This window comes from Zootoca vivipara, chromosome Z1 (genome assembly GCF_965207765.1).
Source record: "Zootoca vivipara chromosome Z1, rZooViv2.hap1.1, whole genome shotgun sequence".
Lineage (NCBI taxonomy): Eukaryota > Metazoa > Chordata > Lepidosauria > Squamata > Lacertidae > Zootoca > Zootoca vivipara.
In genome coordinates this window covers 54,306,612-54,324,753 of record NC_142583.1, presented here as the reverse complement: position 1 = coordinate 54,324,753, position 18,142 = coordinate 54,306,612, and the positions used below count along the sequence as shown (strand labels likewise).

General features: G+C 43.4%; 1 protein-coding gene across 3 annotated transcripts in view; it reads left to right on the top strand.

The window, feature by feature from the left end:
- Nucleotides 1-18,142, top strand: part of BANK1 (B cell scaffold protein with ankyrin repeats 1) — a 187,248-nt gene that overhangs the window by 56,078 nt on the left and 113,028 nt on the right. For all 3 annotated transcript variants that reach the window (XM_088660491.1, XM_035114023.3, XM_088660492.1), the window contains exons 3-5: nucleotides 2,584-2,711; nucleotides 3,124-3,262; nucleotides 7,628-7,770. In XM_088660491.1, the coding sequence (XP_088516617.1) occupies nucleotides 2,584-2,711; nucleotides 3,124-3,262; nucleotides 7,628-7,770 (410 nt within the window). The remainder of the gene's footprint in view (nucleotides 1-2,583; nucleotides 2,712-3,123; nucleotides 3,263-7,627; nucleotides 7,771-18,142) is intronic.

Below are 18,142 nucleotides of genomic sequence, written 5' to 3'. Positions count from 1 at the left end.
TTCCAACCCCATGCAATGCAGAAATATTTTGCCCAATGTGGGGCTCAAACCTGTGATCCTAAGATTAAGGGTCTTATGACCTACCAGCTGAGCTCCCCATCATCATTGACCATTGATTATACTGCCTGGGGCTATTAGCAACTGGTGTCCAACAACATATGGGGGACCACAGGCCCCCATCTCTGATGGCGAGGTAAAGAAACATGGTATCTGCAGACCGGGTCCTCCCTAACAAGAGGGCACATGTTGCGGTGTGACCTGGCAGCCAGACCCTGTGTTGTGGGTAGGAATGTTTGGATGGCCACAACACCCTATTGGAGGTCCCTCAATGCTGGGTGCAACTAGACCAATGGGATGCCAGCAAAATTGTATCAAGGGAACTCTATTTAAGCCCATGCACATGTCCCTGAGCTTCCTCCTTTGGGTCAGTGCATCGGAACACCTGCCCACCTCTCCCTGTATTTAGGGCTTGCACACATGACCTTGCTATGCCGTCGTGTGTCAACTGTTGTTGGGACAGGGGCATGGCAGGAATTTTCCCCACTTGGCAGATTGGCTGGTGCCATTTGGGTTTTGCCTGCCCAGAGCCAGAGTCCAGGGGGGCGTCTGGCTGGTAGACTGACTTGACCCCGCCTTTCACTATGCCGGGTGTTCACCCAAGGCTGACCTATGGTGTGCCCCTGGGTCAGCGCTGCATGCAAGGGTGCAGGGAGCTAGTCAAACCAGAGCCTATGCAACCACTCACTTGATTGTAATCAATAAAGTTGTGGCCTAAATTCTGCCAAAAACCAAGCCAAATTTTTTAGTCTTGTCTGAATTTATTTGGGGATGGTTAAAAGGTCTACACACACAATTCAGAAACTGGTGTCTATGGAACATCATAGACTGCTAAAACCAATCACCTACTCTCAAAACCAATAATTTTAGGGTTGATGATTCTTTCTGCTGCTCCTTTTTATATTGCTTTATGCTCTTTTCTATGTCTGTATTGTTATTCTAGCATTTAATTATGTTAGCCACTCTGGGATTGTTTTCTTTTTAATCTGAAGAGCAGAATATGCATCTCTTATGTAAACAAATATAACATTAACAATAACAATGAGAAATTGTTCTGTTGTGAAAATTTAAGAAGCACTCTTGACCTTGCCAAATAGCCAAGCTCATTTTAATGCTTTGCAAGCAACTTTTTAAAAATGATATAATTAGCATTAACTTTAATATTCTGTACTGTTCCGGTACAGCGATGTACTTGCTATCCTTTGATTTGCAAAGTGATTTTTTTTGTATGTTCTTCTATTTTCTATTGTCACTGTTTTCGTTGCTATGTTATTATTTTGCTATGTTATTATGAAATTCTTTTTGCAGTATTTGTTTTAAAAGCATCCCTGTTTCTATGTTGTCAGCCACTTTGAGCATGATTTTGTGTGTGTGCAAAAGTGCCATACAAATAAAATGAACGGATGAACGAATGAATTTGGAAGACTTGACTTGTGGAAAACCCACCATCCCTCAAAGTAATTGGTTCCATTGTCAAACTGCTCCTGTAACTTAAGCCCATGAGGTGTAATCCTGCCCTCTTAGGTGGCAGAAAACAAGTGCTTGTTCTGTTCTAAGTGACAAATATTACAGATATTTGAAGAGGGCTCCAAGTGTGTCCGGTGGGCATGTGAACAGCCCACATATATGGAATTCACCATTTCAAGCAGATTCCACAGCAGTGGCATGTAGTCAGTGGACTAGGGGGATTAGGCTAGTCCCCTAAATGTTCCCAAGGCCCCATCTGCCCCTCACCTCCCTCTACAGCGCATGCAAAAACCATCTTGTTGACCGTGAGACCCACCATTGGTCTTGTCCACTCAATCCGCTGGACCTTGTCTTCATAGGCAGGGGAAGTCCCTAACTCACCAAGGGTTTGAGACCTGTCGGTTATCCTCACCTTGTTTAGTCAGTCAGTCAAAAGCTGTTCCCAGGGTGTGGCCGCTGTCACATGCTGACAGCTTCTAGGAGCCACAGGTGAGAGCTGAGTGCAGGGTGGGGACCAAAGGTAAACAAACTACCTCAGAAGGAGCACAAACTCCTGGTTTGCTTATAGTACATGGATTATGCTGGATTGTTACTGCTTTGTGGTGGCCTTTTAACAGGGCCGTCTTAAGCGGGCCGGGCGCCCTGGCGCCGTGGTGCGCAGATCGCTCTGGTGCCCCCGCCCTGCTTCTTTCCACGGCTGGTGGGCGGGCGCAGCGTGGTTTCCGTGCGGCTTCGCCGTGCAGCACCCCCCTGCCGACCCGGCGCCCTGGCGCTCCGCGCCACCCAGCCTACCCCTAGAGCCGGCCCTGCCTTTTAAGGTGAGTAATTAATTGGATGCTTTAAATCCTTAAAACTTATATTTTTATTGGTTGCGTTATCTTATTTGCTACTTTATGGGGAAAGAATCCGCTTATAAAGCATTAATAAGCCTTAAACTGCCCTTTTTCTTCTCCCAGCTAAACATACCTAGTTCCTTCAACTGTTCCTTGCAATATTTATTATCTTGCCGCTGTCCATCTTTGTTGCCCTCCTCTGAACTTAGTGTAATTTCTTTGGCAGATGAGGCCTTGTCTTTGGATTTTAAAAGGAGCTTAAAGCTAGAAAACCATCGTGTGAAAACTGAGGCGACCTCTGAAACATTAGGAAGCCCAGCAGTCTTACTGTTGCCAACAAGGATATCATGTGAGGTAAGACCTTTCCATTTGTTGTTTTATTTTTATTTCTTAAAAAGGGATAAAAGCACCACTCCTCAAATGTTTCTGTCCCAAGAGTGGGATATAGCAGTGGTGGTGACTAGTGATTCTCCAGATGGCTGGGGATGATGGTACTACAGAAGAAGATAGCAAGTGGGGGCTATCTGAGGGCAGATTGGTAAGACAATGCCCCATTCATCATATTGGACTAGCCTCCATTGCTCCCATTGCTTCCACCAGTACTCAATGACAGGCCCATCTTCATCCTGTGGTGAAGTAGGCTGTCAACATTTTTATACCCTTATGTATCCAGACAAAACACGCCTCCTGGTGTCATCATTTCTCATTGGTTTGATTTTCGTTTCTTGATGTGAAAAGCTAATTGGATGTAACTGTTACTTTGTAGAATCCTGGAGAAATTTTCATTCTTTTGAGAGACGAAGTTCCTGACGACTCAGTGGTGATTGAATTTGTGACAGAGAACAAATGGGTTAGGACTCAGCCACACTTTTGGAATCAGAAGGTCAGGTATATGAAAGCTTTAGGTAAGAAACGGGGGCAGGGATATCTATCTATCATCTATCTATCTATCTATCTATCTATCATCTATCTATCTATCTATCATCTATCTATCTATCTATCTTTCTAAAACCACAGAGTCTAGGGCTTGCTGATCAGAAGGTTGGCGGTTCGAATCCCTGCAATGGGGTGAGCTCCCATTGCTCGGTCCCAGCTCCTGCCCACCTAGCAGTTCGAAAGCACGTCAAAGTGCAAGTAGATAAATAGGGACCGCTCCGGCGGGAAGGTAAACGGCGTTTCCGTGCGCTGCTCTGGTTTGCCAGAAGCAGCTTTGTCATGCTGGCCACATGACCCGGAAGCTGTCTGCAGACAAATGCTGGCTCCCTCGGCCTATAGAGCCAGATGAGCGCCGCAACCCCAGAGTCGGACATGACTGGATCTGATGGTCAGGGGCCCCTTTACCTTTACCTCTCTATATATGTAAGCTATCCATGTTTGTTATATTCCACCTTTTCCGAAACCGCTTGACCGATTGCGTTGAAATTTGGACACAACGTCACATGCGAATAGGCAAATGTTTGTATAAACTTAGATTATACAGATGTCATACCTATCACAGGTAAAAACATTTTTTTTGAAAAAACAGAAAAACAGGAACATGAGAGGTTGCAAAACATCGTCCTCTAGCGGCGACTCCACTGGTACTGCAGCTAGAATAGCTTCCCTCTCCAAAATCGCTCACCTCGGGTTTGCAGGGAAGAACAAAACAGCAGACTGGGCTGAATGGAGGTGGGGGCTCACCTGGGTTGGGGGTGGGGGGCAGGATGGGTTCGGGACGGGTCATGGGTCGGGGTGGGGTGGGGTGAGTCACAGGGATGAGCCATGACAACTCGTGGCTGGGTACATTTCATATAAAATAATAGTTCTTGTCTCCTTTCCAGTAGCTTACTGGAAGTAAAATTCTACTCAAGAGGCAAGTGAGTGAGTGAGTGAGTAGTGTTAGACGATGTGCTAAGGAGGTAGTGCTCATGTAACCTCTGATAGGTTGGGTTACTGCTGTTTACTGGGAGGTAGAGGGGGGTGGGGAGGCAGTGCTAAGGTTGGTGCAGTGCAAATGCAGTGGCAGAGTCAATCACTCTCTACCTCAGCAGGGACACAACCAACCTGAGATCAGGTGATCACCACCTTCTAGTCCTCCTCCCTTCACTGGCTTTTTGACATAGAGTTTTACTTCCGGTCAGAACACAGCATATTTTTATCCATTTTGGTATTTGTATACTACCTTGCAAAGGTGTAATAGCTGTTTCTCATCATAAAGCAAATTAAAAGAATAAAACACAAATTTCTACCAATTTCAAAGCACTGCTTTGTGATGATCCTGATCCATGAGTTTTGAATGCAGGGTGCTCTTTTATTAATGCACAGACATAAAAACACAGGGCATATGAGAAGCTGGATTTATCGGGGTGTTTATGTATGATAAAATGGCAGGTGGCAGTCTTTTAAAATGTCATTGATTAGTCACAGACTGCTATTCTCAATCAATTCCCTCTATAAAATGTGGATGCACATATTCTCTTATTACTATATGAATCTTAGCAATATGTTCTCTTGCTTTCTCTTGCTTTCTCCCCACCCCTTTCTGGTCTTTTGCCTGACAATTATTCATACTGAAATCTTCAACCATTTTTCTCCCTTTGGTGTTTAATAGCCTCTAGAGTTCTTTTGCACCATTTGTACTTCTTTTCCCAAACAATGACAACCCTCCCCCTAAAAAGAGAAATTCAAAATGCTACCAGTGCTTGAACTTCAACAGGGCCAGCCCTACTATTGGACACTGTGAGGCACTGAGGCAGCCACCCCAGACAGCATGTCCCCTAAAACAGTCTGGTGCGCTCAAGTGCACAGGAGAACATTGCCCTGACACCAGTGTTGAAGAAACTAATCCGGTCAGTTTCTGTACAGGGAAGGATGTGTGGCACCATATTTTTCCTTCACCCCAGGCAGCAAAATGCTTTGGGCTGTCCTTGGATTTGTGATATGAAAGAACGCATTCATCCTCATGATCCACCCCACCCCAGTTTCTGTGCAACTGCTTTGCAGCTCATGAGCCTTGAGTTCCTTGCATGGTCTAAAGCCTCTTGTACCTTGAACAGCTTATGTGCCAGGCAGAAAGTCAACAGATCAAGGCTTTTCTGGTCTAGAAATGATATTTTTTTATCTGTTGCCATTCTGTCCCTAAGACATGTTATTCCTTGTGTGTAACCCCCGATTTATGCCATCCACAAAAGTGGGCTCTAATTTGCATATGGAGCAATACCTCTATAATTTTTATGCAAATTTGTGCCTTTTGTGAGCAGGGCAGAGGGCCCAAAAATCATACCGTGTCTTGGGAAGTCCTATTGGCATCATTGATGATACCCTCCCAAACATTTGACAGAAGAAAATAGGTGGTACACTTCATCTACATTAGGTGGACAACTGCTAAAAGAAGCTCTTGTTAGACAGAATTAAAAGTACATCTTGTGGTCTAGCCAGGTGCTTCTGGGAAGCTTACAGTATGAAGGCAACAGTTCTCTCCTGCTGTTTGGCCCTTGCATCTGGTATGCAGAGGTCAATTACTGTACGCTTAAATGTAATAGTGAGTGACTCAGATGAATAAGATCTAATGGCAAGGGATCAAGGCATCTAATGACATCCTTGCCCCAAGCCCCCTAATAATTAGTCTGGGATCTTTTGGGAGGAAGGGTGGGATATGGATTTAATAATAAATGAATAGTCTATCATGCTTTCTACAGGAGAAACTGATTGGCACTGTCTCTCCTGGCTTTTGGACAGGAATACAGTACTTGCCAGCCCTACCTGGAGATACTAGGAACTGATATACCTTTTGCATGTATGCGCTCTACCACTGAGCTATAGGTTAGCCTGTAGCTATTTACAATAAAATGATGTGCCTTGATGCTTTCCTCTCCCAAAATATTCAGGCAATCATGCATGCTGCCAAGGTTATGTGATTGACATTCCTGTAGTTGTTGTACCAAACATATAAGTACAGCTAAAATATAAGCTATTTATATCCCTATCCAGTATATAAAACCACTAAAAAAATGTGATATTGTACTAGGCTCATTTTCTTTTTAAACATAGGATTTTATTTTGAAACAGAATTTTAAAAGATAGAAGGAAATGAAAACACAAACGTTCATGTCACAATGCAGCAGAAATTAAAAGAATAAAGAAAAGAACTACCAGTAGTTACAATCCTTCACCAACCCAGTGTCTTCCAGATGTCTTGAACTACAACTACCATCAGCCCTGGCAAGCATAAGCTGACTGGCTGGAGGGCTATAGTCCAAAACATCTGGAGTTTGTGAAGGCTGCCTTACTATGGCTACATTTGCACCATACATTTAAAGCAGCATGATACCACTTTAAAGTGCCATGGCTTTCCCCTTGGAATTCTGGGACCTGAAGTTTATTAAGGCTACTGAAAATTGTTTGGAGACCCCTATTCCCCTTTCAGACCTACAATTTCCAATCCCTCTTCACAGGGAACTCTGTATGGGGAATGGGGGACTCTTAGCACCCTTGACAAGCTGCAGCACTCAGAATTTGTTGGGGGGGGATTAGTAGTAGCAGTAGTAGCAGTAATGATATTTGTACCCCACCCATCTGACTGGGTTGCCCTAGCCACTCTGGGCGACTTCCAGCACATACAAAAACATAATGAAACATTAAACATTAAAAACTTCCCTTTACACTTTGAGTCACTATGAGTCGTTTTATGTACTAAGTGTAAAGGCAGCAAATAATAACACCACAGTGGTTTCCAAACTTTCTCTGTTTCTGTGCTGCTCGCATTTTTGGTGGGATGCTGTTGAAGTGGTGTTGAAGCTCAACAGGTCTACCAACCTCTCCTGCAGAGGGCAACGCTCACGTATCAAACGCCCATCAGCAGAAGCCCAGCGCAAGGACTTCTGCTTGTGAAACAGTGCTTGCCCCCTCTCCTTCCCCAAAGCCCCCCATTGGCTGGGGGGGGGGAGATTCTCCAAAACAGTGCAAAGGGGGATCTTTCCATCTGGCAAGTTGGAACGCTTGGGCAGACAGAATGATTGGAAGAGTAAAAAAAGTAGCGTCATAGTGCTTTAAATGTATGGTGCGAACATGGCCTATATCTTGCTTGTGGGACAACTCACTGACCACGTTGATACATGTAACAGTTAAATAGGTGAAGCCAGAGGGTGTGATAATTTGGATGACCCAAATGTCTCCTGCCAGTGAATTGTATTCATTGTACTTGATGGGTGGAAGAGTGTTGGTGATGATGATCCATCTCTTTTTCTCTGTCCTCTTATTATCCCCTGTGCTTTTTATTTCTCTTTTATAAGATTTTCCCGCTGGCTTTGTAAACGTAAATGTCTACTGTGAGGGGGTCATTAAAGCTTCGACACAGATTGAATACTACACAGCCGTTGAGGAGATTGAAAGCATTCTTCAGAAAGTGGCTGATCCGATAGTCTTTGCTTGTCAGGTAAGGATAATTGCAGTGTTAAAAGTTAATAAAAGGAAGGTGGGAGGAGATGTGCCAATATGAGATAAGAGAATGTACATTGTGTTGTAAATGCCATACGTTGATCTAATAAGAATAATGAGAATGGATCAATAAGAAGCCACAGTGATGAAACCAGTTGATAACAGGCCTAGGCATAACATCTCGCCAACGAAAAATAAATTGTTGTTGCTTAGCTGCTGTTTGTTGCTGTCTGTCCAGTGCTATAAACATGCAGGATGCTTCCCAGATTTGAAACATTTGTTCCTCCTGACTCAACAGTGCTTATTTATAATAAGCAATCGGTTTAAGAACTGAAATCAATCACAACCTTGACATAAACAGCAAGAATAAGGCTTATGCTTCTGAAAATGTGTACGTAGAGCCCAGACTTCTTGTTTGTTTTATTAAATTGCTATCCTTCCTTCCCTCTCCAGTAGCTCTGGACAACAATTGTTGGGTTCTCTACACACACAACTTGCTGCTGCCACCACTATTTTTTGCAACAATTCTGTTTGACAGATTAGACTGAGGGGGAATGACTGTCTTGAGGTCACTCAGTGAATTTCTAGACCAGACATAGGCAAACTCCGGCCCTCCAGATGTTTTGAAACGACAATTCCCATCATCCCTAGCTAACAGGACCAGTGGTCAGGGATGATGGGAACTGTAGCCTCAAAACATTTGGAGGGCCCGAGTTTGCCGTCGCCTGTTGCGACGAAAGACCCTTGCTTCCATCTTATTTATTCTACCTCTCACTTATTAAAAGAACTAACAGGGATGGTCTGGGGTAAACTGAGCCCCCCTATTGCTCCCCTTAGCCTTTCTGTATCCCCTCATGCACTCGAGGGTTTTATTCTATTTCCTCTTCTTTTATACAAAAGGGAGTCCTCTTCCAGCACAACCATGGTCAGGTACCTATTAAAGTTCAGGGCTGTATCTGAGACTATCCCTTGTGTCCACAGTATAGGGACCGCTCCGGCCTCTAAGAATCCCTTTCTGTAAAAGCTTGCCCCTTCCCTGAGGTAACTTTATGACACCCTGGGTCTGTCTGCCTGGCTCGCCCTCTTGGTGCACCCCAAAGATACAAACTAAAAGTTCCACTCTTGAAGGAAATGTTGTCTTTTTAATGGGTGTCCTCATGAATGAGTTTCCTGTACCTTGGCTGGAAAATAACACAGACGATTTTCTGATTGGCACTTTAACACTGGAAATTTTATTTCTCAAGAACGTAATGGTTGCTTTAAGGTATTCCTGTTGTACAAGCTTCGTTTCAATGGTAATAACCTTGTTACTCATGTACTAGATAACCAAACAACTACCTAACCTAAACCTACTCTCCTAGATCTTCTTTACAACCACCCTCACACTCCTGCTCCCCAGCACCCTCTCTACTGACAAAACGTCCCTTCTCTTCAAACATTCAACCATTCCCCTCCCCTCATGGAATGTCCAGTCAGTCGACATGGAGTCTGAGTTAACCCTTGATGGGTCGGGTTGATAAAGCTATAACAAACAGCGTAAAAACGTCACACCTGTTCTAAACTGAGCAGGAATTTGACTCCTTATTCCAAGTCTTCATGGATCAATGCCCCCTTCATGGATCAATGCCTCCCCTTCATGGATCAATGCCTTGTCGTGGCGAAGGGGCTTGAATAACTCAGAGAAGCTATGAGCTATGCCATGCAGGGCCACCCAAGATGGACAGGTCATAGTGGAGAGTTTTGACTAAACGTGATCCACCTGGAGAAGGAACTGGCAAGCCACTCCAGTATCCCTGCCAAGAAAACTCCATGGACAAAGACAACAGGCATATAAAAGTTATGACGCTGGAAGATGAGCCCCTCAGGTCGGAAGGCGTCCAACATGCTACTGAGGAAGAGCGGAGGACAAGTACAAGTAGATTCAGAGCTGATGAAGCGGCTGGGCCAAAGCCGAAAGGACGCTCAGTTGCGGATATGCCTGGAAGCGAAAGGAAAGTCCGATGCTGTAAAGAAAAATATTGCATAGGAACCTGGAATGTAAGAACCATGAGTGGAGGTAAGCTGGATGTGGTCAAAAATGAGATGACAAGAATAAATATTGACATCCTGGGCATCAGTGAACTAAAATGGAAGGGAATGGGCGAATTCAGTTCGGGTGACTATCATATCTACTACTGTGGGCAAGAATCCCGTAGTAGAAATGGAGTGGCCCTCATAGTCAACAAAAGAGTGGCAAAAGCTGTAATGGGATGCAATCTCAAAAATGACAGAATGATCTCGATACGAATCCAAGGCAGACCTTTTAACATCACAGTAATCCAAGTTTATGCACCAACTACCGGAGCTGAAGAAAGTGAAATTGACCAATTCTATGAAGACCTACAACACCTTCTAGAAATGACACCAAAGAAGGATGTTCTTCTCATTACAGGGGATTGGAATGCTAAAGTAGGGAATCAAGAGATAAAAGGAACAACTGGCAAGTTTGGCCTTGGAGTTCAAAATGAAGCAGGGCAAAGGCTAATAGAGTTCTGTCAAGAGAACAAGCTGGTCATCACAAACACTCTCTTCCAACAACACAAGAGACGACTCTACACATGGATATCACCAAATGGGCAGCATCGAAATCAGATTGATTATATTCTCTGCAGCCAAAGATGGAGAAGCTCTATACAGTCAGCAAAAACAAGACCTGGAGCTGACTGTAACTCAGATCATCAGCTTCTTATAGCAAAATTCCAGCTTAAACTGAAGAAAGTAGGAAAAACCACTGGGCCAGTAAGATACAATCTGAATCAAATCCCTTATGAATACACAGTGGAAGTGAGGAACAGGTTTAAGGATTTAGATTTGGTGGACAGAGTGCCTGAAGAACTATGGATGGAGGCTCGTAACATTATACAGGAGGCAGCAACGAAAACCATCCCAAGGAAAAGGAAATGCAAGAAAGCAAAATGGCTGTCCAACGAGGCCTTACAAATAGCGGAGGAGAGGAGGCAAGCAAAATGCAAGGGAGATAGGGAAAGATACAGGAAACTGAATGCAGATTTCCAAAAAACAGCAAGGAGAGACAAGAGGGTCTTCTTAAATGAGCAATGCAAAGAAATAGAGGAAAACAATAGAATGGGGAAAACCAGAGATCTGTTCAAGAAAATTGGAGACATGAAAGGAACATTTCGTACAAAGATTACCATAATCAAGGACAAAAGTGGTAAGGACCTAACAGAAGCAGAAGACATCAAGAAGAGGTGGCAAGAATACACAGAGGAATTATACCAGAAAGATATGGAGGTCTCGTACACCCCAGATAGTGTGGTTGCTGACCTTGAGCCAGACATCTTGGAGAGTGAAGTCAAATGGGCCTTAGAAAGCACTGCTAATAACAAGGCCAGTGGAAGTGATGATATTCCAGCTGAACTATTTAAAATTTTAAAAGATGATGCTGTTAAGGTGCTACACCCAATATGCCAGCAAGTTTGGAAAACTCAGCAATGGCCAGAGGATTGGAGAAGATCAGTCTACATCCCAATTCCAAAGAAGGGCAGTGCCAAAGAATGCTCCAACTACCGCACAATTGCGCTCATTTCACACGCTAGCAAGGTTATGCTTAAAATTCTACAAGGCAGGCTTAAGCAGTATGTGGACCGAGAACTCCCAGAAGTGCAAGCTGGATTTCGAAAAGGCAGAGGAACCAGAGACCAAATAGCAAACATGCGCTGGATTATGGAGAAAGCTAGAGAGTTCCAGAAAAACGTCTACTTCTGCTTCATTGACTATGCAAAAGCCTTTGACTGTGTCGACCACAGCAAACTATGGCAAGTTCTTAAAGAAATGGGAGTGCCTGATCACCTCATCTGTCTCCTGAGAAATCTCTATGTGGGACAAGAAGCTACAGTTAGAACTGGATATGGAACAACTGAGTGGTTCAAAATTGGGAAAGGAGTACGACAAGGTTGTATATTGTCTCCCTGCTTATTTAACTTATATGCAGAATTCATCATGCGAAAGGCTGGACTAGATGAATCCCAAGCCGGAATTAAGATTGCCGGAAGGAATATCAACAACCTCAGATATGCAGATGACACAACCTTGATGGCAGAAAGCGAGGAGGAATTAAAGAACCTTTTAATGAGGGTGAAAGAGGAGAGCGCAAAATATGGTCTGAAGCTCAACATCAAAAAAACCAAGATCATGGCCACTGGTCCCATCACCTCCTGGCAAATAGAAGGGGAAGAAATGGAGGCAGTGAGAGATTTCACCTTCTTGGGCTCCTTGATCACTGCAGATGGTGACAGCAGTCACGAAATTAAAAGACGCCTGCTTCTTGGGAGAAAAGCAATGACAAACCTAGACAGCATCTTAAAAAGCAGAGACATCACCTTGCCGACAAAGGTCCGTATAGTTAAAGCTATGGTTTTCCCAGTAGTGATGTATGGAAGTGAGAGCTGGACCATAAAGAAGGCTGATCGCCGAAGAATTGATGCTTTTGAATTATGGTGCTGGAGGAGACTCTTGAGAGTCCCATGGACTGCAAGAAGATCAAACCTATCCATTCTTCAGGAAATCAGCCCCGAGTGCTCCCTGGAAGGACAGATCGTGAAGCTGAGGCTCCAATACTTTGGCCACCTCATGAGAAGAGAAGAATCCTTGGAAAAGACCCTGATGTTGGGAAAGATTGAGGGCACTAGGAGAAGGGGACGACAGAGGACGAGATGGTTGGACAGTGTTCTCGAAGCTACGAACATGGGTTTGACCAAACTGCGGGAGGCAGTGCAAGACAGGAGTGCCTGGCGTGCTATGGTCCATGGGGTCACGAAGAGTCGGACACAACTAAACGACTAAACAACAACAACAAATTCCAAGTCTAGAAGTCTTTCAGCTAGACCTCAATGGGCAGTGGTGGTCAATGGGATCCCTGCCAGAGGTTGCTGGACTTTGACTCCTCCCTGACCATTAACCATGCTGGATGGGGTTGGTAGAAGTTGGGTGAGAGATGGGAGGAAAGTGAGTGTTTTGTGCCAGATTTGTATGATTCTCCACACTTTTCTTCATGCTAAAGGAACCCCTGACCATTAGGTCCAGTCGTGACCAACTCTGGGGTTGCGCGCTCATATTGCATTATTGGCCGAGGGAGTCGACGTATAGCTTCCAGGTCATGTGGCCAGCATGACAAAGCCGCTTCTGGCAAACCAGAGCAGCACATGGAAATGCCGTTTACCTTCCCGCTGTAGCGGTTCCTATTTATCTACTTGTATTTTGACGTGCTTTCGAACTGCTAGGTTGGCAGGAGCTGGGACCAAGCAACGGGAGCTCACCCCGTCACAGGGATTCGAACCGCTGACCTTCTGATCAGCAAGCCCTAGGCTCAGTGGTTTAACCACAGCGCCACCTGGGTCCCCTTCTTCATGCTATGGTCACATTATTGTGTGGTTAATGGGTATTTTGTCAGTTGGTTGCAACAGGAAAGTAAACTGGGTTCTGTCCCTGGGGGACAGCTTATTGGTTGAACCTGCCTCTCCAAGTGAGAAACAGGAGGGGAGGGAGTACACCTGAGTACGTTGTTTACAAAGCATCGGCTAGTTGAGAGATAGGGATGGCTTGACTGGAGTTTCTTTCCCTGTTCCTTGCCACAAGTTTAATTGGTTTTCTTAACATATATTAAGTGTGATTGATTGGCATTTTGTGACTTTGCTATTTTATGTTATATAAAAAAAGTGTTACTTGACCTTGTCTGCCTTGCTAGCTTCTTGGGGATTCCTATTGGTTTATTTTGGGGATTATTGTTTTTTGTTTTTGTTCTTATTTTTATTCTGTATTTGTGTGTGTGTGTGGTTTTTTATATTGTAATTCTAAGTTGCGAACTGCTCTGAGATCTACGGATGAAGGCAGTTTACAGATTTAATTAATAATGTTTTGACTGATTGGTTATATTTATTGTACTTTTGTTGTCTATTTATTTTGTATTGATATGTTCACTGCTTTGGGGAGCTCTGGACCAAAAGGTTGGATATAAATAAAAAATTTAAGAGCTTCTGGAGGGCAAGGGGTTGGCAGTCTCTGCTATACCCTGTGTACCCATCTATGTGGTGATCTTTGTTGTGGTTGCACCTGATAATCCAGAGTCCTGAAGCTAAAGCACAGGTACCACCCAAGCTGTTGAAAAGGGCCAATTCTTGAAGCTTAGAAATAAAAGAGTATCCACAATCCCAAAGCTCTTTGATATCCCTGTGGTCAATGGATCCCAAGTGGCTCTCTGAATGGTGTGGAGCTGCTATGCTAGCTTCTCAGCAGATGGGTCACTGTTGCTTACTGGGAGGGAAAGGGGGTGGCTTGAGAAGGCAGATCAGTCAGTGCAGTGCAAACACACTGGCAGAGCCAATGTGGTGCTCCTACTGATGCATTTGCACTATGCTGACTTCCCTGGTGCCTCCCCCTACTGATAAGCAACTGAGTGATAACTTTCTTCCCCATACCAAAGCTGGCGTTATCAGTGTTTCAATTGGCACTGTGTGCAAAATTTGTTGACTGCCCTTTGGAGAATGTAGAATGAGGTTGACATCATTATTGAAACACCGTGTAGAAGTTTTGCATGTCAGCTTGAAATACCATTATAAAGAGGAGTGGAACATCATTTGCTTACAATAAAATAGAAGTCTAACATCAGACTTCTGGAGAGCATCAGGGTTGCTCGGCTGTTTTCATAATGCTGACTCTTTTGTCTTTTTGCCCATAGCCCTACTGGAGAAAAGCCAACTTGTGGCTTGTCCGGGCAGCATTGTATGTTGTAGGTAGAGAAATACTGCCAGTATGAGCTTACTGAATGGCACAGGAAGCTTTACCTGCAGTTCAAATTTAGGACTATGCTAGCCACACTGATCCTGATAGTCCCAAATCTGCCATCTGAACTAGCAGGGATCAGAAGAGTCATACTTCAGTGCCCACGTGGCTTATGAATGCCAAGCAGGCAGCATTCCTTACTTCCACCAGCAATTACCTCATGCACAGCTATTTCATCACTTTTCACCATCTTCCTATTATGCTCTGAGCAACTTTAGAACATGCTTTGTTTTTTTGTTTTTGTTTTGCTGTGGATCAGATACATGTGGCATCTTAAAATAATTCCTTTTTTTGCTGGCTCACTAAATCGTCTACTATTTCTGACCTTCTAAAATAAATATGTTTAACGTCATTAGACAAATAATATTGTGACATGATTTTCCAAATACATGTACACTTCAAGGACTCTGATGTGGAAAGATGGATAACAGTGTCATTCTTTTTTAAAAAAATGCTCTGCCTGTCTAGTTGAGGAGAATCTGGGTGCTTGGATTTGATGTGCTTGTTAGTTTTCTTGAAAATCTTTAGTCAGTGCATAAGGAAATGCTCATAGCAGCCTTATCCAACCTGGTGCCCTCCAGATGTTTTGGACTACAATTGCCATCATTTTTGAGTCAGCTGTTCTGGGTGGAATTGATGGGAATCACAGTCTAAAATATCTGGGGGGGGGGGAACCAGACTGGGGAAATCGGCCTCATACCAAAATTGTCACAACTGAAAGTTCATCCTTAGCAAACAGTTCCAGTGCCACAGAATTCACATCTGAAATCTACGATTGATAGATTGGCCAAGTCCAACTAATTAATATATGTTTTCAGTGAAAAACATTCATTTGCAATGCATATATATGATATGTACCAGCTTCTGACAGGATTGCACCGAAGGAGCAGGTCATAGTTTGGAGGTGCTCCTAGATCCATTGTTATTACTAGAGGCCCAGGTAACCTATTACCAACTTAAGTTAACTAAGACAATTCTTGGATAGGGATAACCTTCCCACGGTGGTCCATATGTGGACAGCTACACAATTAAACTACTGTAATGTGCTGTGCATAGGAATGTAGTTTGCTGTTCAGTATCTCTTCATCTTTTGATCACTTTGTTGGAAAACTTGGTCCGTTGCAGTTTGCATTTTGTTAAATTTCAGTGATCTTGGCCTGGTGTGGCAATTTATAAAAATAACCTTGGTTTTGTTTCTCCTGACGGTGGCTTGATAATGTTACAGAATTGATATCATTATATTCCCCACCCCCGGTTTACAGTACAGTGGTACCTCTAGTTGTGGACTTAATAACTAGAGCGCCTCTTCTGCGCATGTGCTTGGTGTGGTCGAGCTTCTGTGCATGCGTGGGTGGTTTGCCGCATTTGTAAGCTGAAAGTCCGTAACAAGAGCGGAACACAACACAAGGTATGACTGTACTGTACTGTACTGTTGTAAATCATCAAGTTGCTATCTGTTTCCAGACAGATTTACTATAAGCCTTGTTTATTTGGGATAGGAAACTAAGGTTTCAAGCCGTTGTCTCTGTGTGAATGACCCAGATCATAAGCAAAGCACCCCTGATTGGCCAGGGAGGGATCATTGTAACACAACGGCAAATCTAGTCAACAACCTCACCGTCCCATCCTCTTTTTGCAAAACGATGAATGGTCATATGCAGTCAACTTACATGTCTGCTTTTTTGTGTGCTACACTCATAAATTTTATTTAAAACTGTTGTGTTTTGTTTTTATCTAATTTTAGCAAATTGTATTGAATATTGTTGCATTTGTATTGTTTTGATGCAAACTGGGTTTTTAAAAAATATATTACCGGTAAGTGGTGCAAATTGTTTCATAAAGCAATAAATCAAATCACATGCAGCTGTTTGATCCTGCAAATGATTTGCCATCCAGACATCTTATTCTACGTTTCAGGAGTGCAGCCATACCATATAATAGAGAATAAAGCTTCTGTAGTGCATGCACAGGCTGCCTCTGCCAATGTCATGTAATGGGAAAAGAAAATCTATTGTAGGAGAGGAAAGGACCTGAAATATCATTTGTCCCACAGTGGCCAGTCTGAGTACACTTGACATGTCTATATCGTAATTGCAAAGCAAGAACAAAAATAATAGCTGTGTTTGTAATTCAGACAGTCTCATTTTCCTGTGACAAATCTGCCATGTCTGCCGCCTAAGGCATTACGTTCATAACAAAAGGATTAATAAAAAATGATGCATTACATTATTAGCACTTGGTTAAGGGCAGTAGTAAATTCCTTTCAACCGCACATTTTTAAGGGCACTATTATTCTGTTAAAAAGTACATTGCCATAAAGTGAAAGCAAGATGGAACTTCGAGTTTACTCACCTCGTAAAATCGTTATTGCATTAATAATTTAAAAACCCAGAATTAAGGGACAGAAGATGAGCATTTTAGAAAATGTTTTAGAAAATGTTTAAATCTGAAAATGTATTAGCTAGCTTCTGGTTGACCGCGCCATCTTGATCAGTTGGGGGTCCGTTCAGTGGAGCAGACCTCGGCGCTTCAGAGGTGGAGGGAATCGTTCCAGCGAAACAAACCCTCCTAAAAAGCCCCAAATTGAGCTTTTTGGGGACAGATTTTGTCTGGTGGCACCATTTGCAGGTTCTCTCTTCCCCGGATCGGCTTTGTTTAAGCCCCTGAACTGCGGCGGACAGACTGATATTGCTGCTCTGAGAGCGCGAAGCTGCATGACTGGAAGGTGGAGGCGGCCAATTCTTCTAAGAAAATTCAGCAAAAGATCGGACTGTGAGTAATTTGGACTTTTGGGAATTAAAATTAAGGAAATTTGCTTATGGAAGAGAGGTTGTAAAAATGGAAGCCGACCTCCTTCTAATGATGACCGTAAGAAGTAGTTAAGAAAATACCCAATGCCAGGATAAAATTGGATCTGTTGTGTTTATGTATCTGCAAGAACTGAACTAAAATCCCCATTTGTGGCAGGGCTATTTTGGTAATTGAGGAGAGGAGAGGAAAGTCTCTTCCTGCTGCTGGAATCAGCAGCCCAGAGGGATTCAGCGAGATTTGTGAAAGGAGGGAGAGTTGAAATAATGCCGATAAGTTGAACTGTAAGAATCATCTACGAAAACTCCCTCCGGATAATTATAACTTGGAATTAAGTAACTGATTCTCTTTTCTTTTAACTTGTGGATATACTATAACCAGTTTGGAAAATGGCGATGGAATGAAGAAGTGTAACCACTTCCTGTGCTTAGGAATAACACTGTGTCCTTGAGAGGAGTACAAAAATGTCAACATGCGAGTATGCAGCTGGATTCAAGGAAATAACTCTGAGACTCTTATGGGAACTTAGAATTGGAACATATAAAGACAATTTGCAATTAGGAGAGATGAAACAACTTCTACAAGGGACAAAAAACATCGGAGGAAGAGATCAAAGAAGAAACTGATGGAGAACAAGAAGTATGTCAACTTTTGTATCAGGAGGAAGTTTGCCATGAGAAGAAAGAGGGAAAAGTTTTTAGCCAAGTGTATCAGAGAAACAGTGC